At 38.5% G+C, this 6,000-nt stretch overlaps 1 protein-coding gene across 1 annotated transcript in view; it reads left to right on the forward strand.

Annotated features, from left to right (window-relative positions):
- Positions 1 to 6,000, forward strand: part of YEATS2 (YEATS domain containing 2) — a 102,456-nt gene that overhangs the window by 22,251 nt on the left and 74,205 nt on the right. Inside the window, exons 3-5 of the mRNA XM_081813494.1 lie at positions 1,248 to 1,345; positions 2,187 to 2,279; positions 5,854 to 5,998. Of these exons, the coding sequence (XP_081669620.1) occupies positions 1,248 to 1,345; positions 2,187 to 2,279; positions 5,854 to 5,998 (336 nt within the window). The remainder of the gene's footprint in view (positions 1 to 1,247; positions 1,346 to 2,186; positions 2,280 to 5,853; positions 5,999 to 6,000) is intronic.

Below are 6,000 nucleotides of genomic sequence, written 5' to 3' on the forward strand. Positions count from 1 at the left end.
TTTTTTTTTTCTTTTTTTGCAGAGAGGGTGGGGAGGGGCAGAGAGAGACAGAGAGAATCCCAAGCAGGCTCCACACCTAGGGCAGAGCCTGCTGTGCGGCTTGATCTCCTGACACTGAGATCGTGACTAGAGCCGAAATCAACAGTTAGATGCTTAACGGACTAAGCCACCCAGGTGCCCCAGAGGCATTTTCTTTACTTTTGAATTCTTTTCTTTACTCATTCTTTTAGGTAGTTGTGATTAGGAACTGCTGAATTGCTTGCTAGATCCTTCTCTAGGGAAGGAAGCTTCCTGCCTTCTTATGAACTGCTCTTATGTCACAGACTACTTCCCCTCTGTCTCTTTATTTCCTTTGTCCTCAGGGCTGTGGTTTTTCATAGGTCACCAAATATTTCTCTCAGAATCTTAATGGATTTCTTTTTCTTGTTCAGTAATTTTATTTTGATATAATTCCAAGCAGAAAAATTGCAAGGAATACTTGTATGTCTTTTATCCAGATTAATTTGCCAGTTGTTTATATTTTGCCTCATTTGATTTATAAGTCTTTTTCCTCACCCCCAGACACACACACACACACACACACACACACACACACACACACGCTCAAATACATGTACGTTTGCATGCAGGTATACATGCACATCATTCTTTTTAAATCATTGGAAAATAAATTGGACACCTGCAAATACAAGTGTATTTCTTAAGGAGATTCTCTTATGTAATCACAGTATTATTATCAGAAGCAGGAAATTTTAACATTCATCCATTACATTATGTGACGTCCAGTCAGTATTCAGTTACCAGTTTCGCAGTATTGTATTTTATAACTATTTCCCCTCTCTAGGCTCCAGTCCAGGATCACACAGTGCATTTTGTTGTCATATCTCTTTAATTCCTCAACCTTTCTGCCTTTCTTGACTCTAATGTTTGAATCATGTAAGCCAGTTATTTTGTAGAATGTCCTTCAGTTTGGGTTTATTTGATGTTCCCTGTAATTAGATTTAGCATTTTTGGCCAGAATGCCTTAGAGTGATGTAGACTTCTGAGTGCATTATATCAGAAAACACATGAAGTCAGTTTGCCCCCATATTAGTGATGTTAACTTTTCATCATTGGTTAAAGTGACAGCCACTAGGTTTCTCCACGTAGGAGTTACTGTTTCCTGGGTTTCTTCTATTGCATACTGACTTAAATCATGACAGTCACTGAGTAATTAGACCTTGAATTATTTTATGTTCATTATGCAGCTCGAGATGCTGCTGTGCAGAAGATTGAGACTATTATCAAGGAACAATTTGCACTTGAAATGAAGAATAAGGAACATGAAATTGAAGTCATTGACCAGGTATAATGGTGATAAATTAAAAAAAACAAAGCTGTTGCAAAAAAATCTATTGAGATAGAATCATGGTTTTTTCCCCAGCAGCGGGGAGGGGGAGAGGGAGAGGGAGAAGCAGACTCCCCACTGAGTGGGGAGCCTGATGCACATGCGGGGCTCAGTCCCAGGACCCTGAGATCATGACCTGAGCCGAAATCAAGAGTTGGATGCTTAACTGACTGAGCCATGCAGGCGCCCCCTCCCCCTTTGCTGTTCTTTTAAAAGGAGTGTTCTCATTTTGGAAAAAAGGCATATGTCTTTTTTTTTCCCCTATACATGAAATTGCAGAAAAACATAATGAAAAAAATTACTTGAAATTCCATCCCCAAAAATAATTTTTGCTCGTGCTTGACATTTCTCAATGAATATGCATACATATACATAAATATACATATTAACATGTCTGTATACTCTTGTAAACATTGGCTTTTGTCATTCTTTTTTTTTTTTTTTAAAGATTTTATTTATTCATGAGAGATAGAGAGAGAGAGGCAGAGGCAGAGGGAGAAGCAGGCTCCCCGTGGAACAAGGAGCCCGATGCGGGACTCGATCCCAGGACCCTGGGATCATGACCTGAGCTGAAGGCAGACGCTTAACCGACTGAGCCACCCAGGCGTCCTGCTTTTGTCATTCTTTTAAAAAGTCTTTTGCAATTTGACAGGTGGAGATCATCATTTTTATTTGCCTTTCTTTGATTATTAGAAAATTGAGGTTTTGGTCGTTTGTATTTCTTATTTTATGAATTTTTTATGTATATCTCTACTGTCATTTCTATTTTTTAAAGTAACAAGTTGACATTTGTTTTTAGCGACTGATTGAGGCAAGAAGGATGATGGATAAACTTCGTGCCTGCATTGTTGCAAACTACTATGCTTCTGCAGGACTTCTGAAAGTTTCTGAGGTAAGTCTTCCTCCTATACAGTCATTTCTGGCTATCCATATTTGTTGTGTGAAGGGGAAATTAGTGTTGATGTGAAATTCCTGCCTTTGAAACACTTCTTATAGTGACCTTTGGAATTCAAGAAACCTAGCCTACCTTCCTGGGAAAATACATAAACTGTCAATAATCCTAAGTATCATTTTTCCCTTTATTTATTTTTAGTTTTTTTATTTAGAGGGAGCATGCGCGTGGGGTGGGGGAAGGGGAGAGGAACAGGGAGAGAGAGAATATCAAGCAGGCTCCATGCCCAGCACGGAGCCCCACACAGGGCTCAATCTCATGACTCTGAGATCATGACCTGAGCTGAAGTCGAGAGTCATACACTTAACCGACTTAGCCACCAGGCACCCCAACATTTTTTCCTTTATATTAAGTCCTTCTCCAGCTAATATTTAGCACTGTCCCTAGGCTTTGTTAGATACAAAGTTGAGTGAGACCCTATTCTAACCTGCTTTATTCTTCATTTGATTGTGATCAGCTTTGGAGTAAGTTATAGATAGATTGATTTTCCTTCTGAAGAGCAATTTGTAGTTTCAGTAGATATATCCTATTCAGGAAGCCCTGATTTTTTTCCCTCACTTTCTATGAAAAATTTCAAATCCACAGAAGAAATGAAATAAGCACCTGTTTGTGCATGACTTAGATTCACCATCTTAACATTTTGTCATCTTTGCTTTATCTATCTTACTTTTCTGTGAAACATTTGAAAATAAGCTCCAGGCATCATGACACCTCACCCTTAAGTACTTAAATCATGTATTTCCTAAAGGATATTCTTCTATGACTTCCTGATATTATTTGATGACCAGTCCATATTCAGATTTTCCCAGTCATCCCCAGAATATCTTTTAAAGCTGTTTTTTTGATGTAGGATCTAATCAAGGTTCATGGGCTACATTTGGTTATTTGGTTTCTCTAGACTCATTTTATCTAAACTAGTTCACCTTTCCCCCCCATAATATTGACTTATTTAAAGAGATAGGCCATTTATCTTTATAGAATATCCTACATTTTGGGTTTTTTTTTTTTTTTCCCCCTTGGGTTATTCCTTCATTCTCTCTATTTTTCTGCAAACTGGTAGTTGGGTCTAAAGATTTGATTAAAGTTAGAGGTTTTTGGCAATAATAACTTCACAGGTGATGCTATATACCTCATATTGTATCACATCAGGAATCCTAGTAATCAGGTTGTCCTGCTGTTTGGAATATTAAGTTTTATCACTTAGGTAATGTGATTGCCACTGGATTGCTCCATTTATAACGGAATGGGGATAGGATTGAACTGAAACAGAAGTGTTTCTTCTTGTTTGACATTTTGATAATTTCCTATAACTTTTGTTCATTTTTCATTCTAAAATTTCTTTTTCTTAAGTTTTCTCAATTAGAATTAGATAATTCTCTTGGATAGTACTGGCTCAGTGAGAGTCGTGGCAGACCTGGGAAAGGTGTGATGCCATACTGGTTTGCATTGTCCCCCATGGTTTTTACAGATAAGACGTACCATGTTTTGGCTTTCATGTCATCCTGTGTTGCTTGAGGGTACCTGGCATCGGTCATACTCCCGATGTTGTCTTAGAGAAATCTGGAGCATTATTTGAATTTAATCTTAGATGTTAGATAGTTGTTTCTTCTACTACAGGAGTTTCCCTAATACATACTAGAGTCTGAACTATTTTTTAGAGCTACCATAACAAATTACCACTAGCTTCCTGGCTTAAAACAAGAGGAATTTATTATCTCCTGATTCTGGAGGCTAACAGCCCAGAATCAAGGTGTTGCTGGACCATGTTCTCTCTGAAGGCTCTAGGAAAGAATCCTTCCTCACCTTCTCCTATCTTCTGGCAGTTGCTGGCAAACCTTGGCATTCCTTGGCTTGTGGCTACATCACTCCAGTTTCTGCCCCTATCTTCACATGGATGTTTTCCCTCTTGTGTGTCTTCACAGTTCTCTCTCTCCACATTTCCCTTTTATTAGGTAAGCCCTAATCCAGTATGACAGTATCAACTTGATTACATCTGCAAAGACCCTATTTCCAAATAAAGTCACATTCACAGGTTTGGGGTGGACATGAATTTTTGGGAGACACTCTTCAACCCAGGGCAGATTTTACTGTTATCTGTTACATGGCTTGCTATTGGATCCAATAAGATGGACATTACAAGCTAGCATCTGCGTGACATGGGACTTGTAGCTACTCTGTTTGAAGAGCTGGTTGTCCGTTTAATGTTTTGTTGTTGTTGTTGTTTTTAAAATTTATTTATTATTAGAGTGTGTGAGTGAGGGCACGGTAGGGATGGGGAGCAGAGGGAGAGAGAAACTCCAGCAGACTCCGTGCTGAGTGGGGAGCCCAACATGGGGCTTGATCTCATGACCCTGAGATCACAACCTGAGCTGAAATGAAGAGTTGGATGCTTAACCAAGTGTGCCACCCAGGCAGCAGCGCGCCGCCCCCCCCGCCTTTTTTTTTTTAACTGTTAGCAGTTCTGAACTGTGTTATTTGGTAGTCTAGAAGTGCACTGATTTTTATTTCCCCGTTATATTCTGATTAGAATTTATTCAAGGATATTTAGGTGTATTTTTGTCTATTATGGTCTGCCATTTAATTGTTTTTAGTTTGCTGTAACAAAATACATCACAGCTTAAAAAATACCCTTTATTGGGGCGCCTGGGTGGCTCAGTTGGTTAAGCGACTGCCTTCGGCTCAGGTCATGATCCTGGAGTCCCTGGATCGAGTCCCGCATCGGGCTCCCTGCTCGGCAGGGAGTCTGCTTCTCCCTCTGACCCTCCCCCCTCTCATGTGCTCTCTCTCATTCTCTCTCTCTCAAATAAATAAATAAAATCTTTAAAAAAAATACCCTTTATTATTGAGATTCATTAATTTTGTTGCTTTGAAATGCTAGCCTCTGGCTCCTTTCTTCTTGCTGAATTATGTTAACTGCACACTTTTTAAAAGCTGGGCTTCCTAGGAACTGTAGATGTATCCCATTACAACAGAATACACTGTATTTTGTATCCAAGTAACAAGATACACAAAAATACTCCAGGCTTCAGTACTGGACTGATGACAAACTTTATATGTAGGTATGAATCATTTTAAAGCATTCTATACTACATTTTACTCCTACGTGGGAGCCATTTTACATATACATTTTTTAAAATATTTATATATTTTACAGGAACATTTTATTTAGAGCAGTTGATGTGTTTATGTTAAAGCAGTGTGAGGCTTATTTTTTTTTTTAAGTCAAATCTTACTTTCCATATGTTACTATGTATTTATCTCTATTTTTCATTTAGCTTCAGAGAACTTGCACCTTTAGCTTTTTAGTGTTAGGACCTTCACATAATTATCACTTTCTAGCTCTTGTTGGCTCAGACGACATTAAGGAGTTTGGACTTCATTTTCTGGGTGTGGGCAGATTTTGAAGGATTTTAAGCATGACCCCTAAATAGATAAGGGTTTTGGAAAAATTAAAATTTTACCACTTTTGATGGATTTGATTAAAAGTTTGTTTTGTTTGCTTTCATTTTTGCAGGGATCAAAGACATGTGATACAATGGTTTTTAATCATCCTGCTATCAAGAAATTTTTGGAGTCACCATCTAGGTCATCCTCTCCTGCCAATCAGAGATCAGAGACACCATCAGCCAATCATTCAGAAAGTGATTCTTTATCTCAACAT

Source organism: Leptonychotes weddellii, chromosome 1 (genome assembly GCF_054177405.1).
Source record: "Leptonychotes weddellii isolate Sample4059 chromosome 1, ASM5417740v2, whole genome shotgun sequence".
NCBI lineage: Eukaryota > Metazoa > Chordata > Mammalia > Carnivora > Phocidae > Leptonychotes > Leptonychotes weddellii.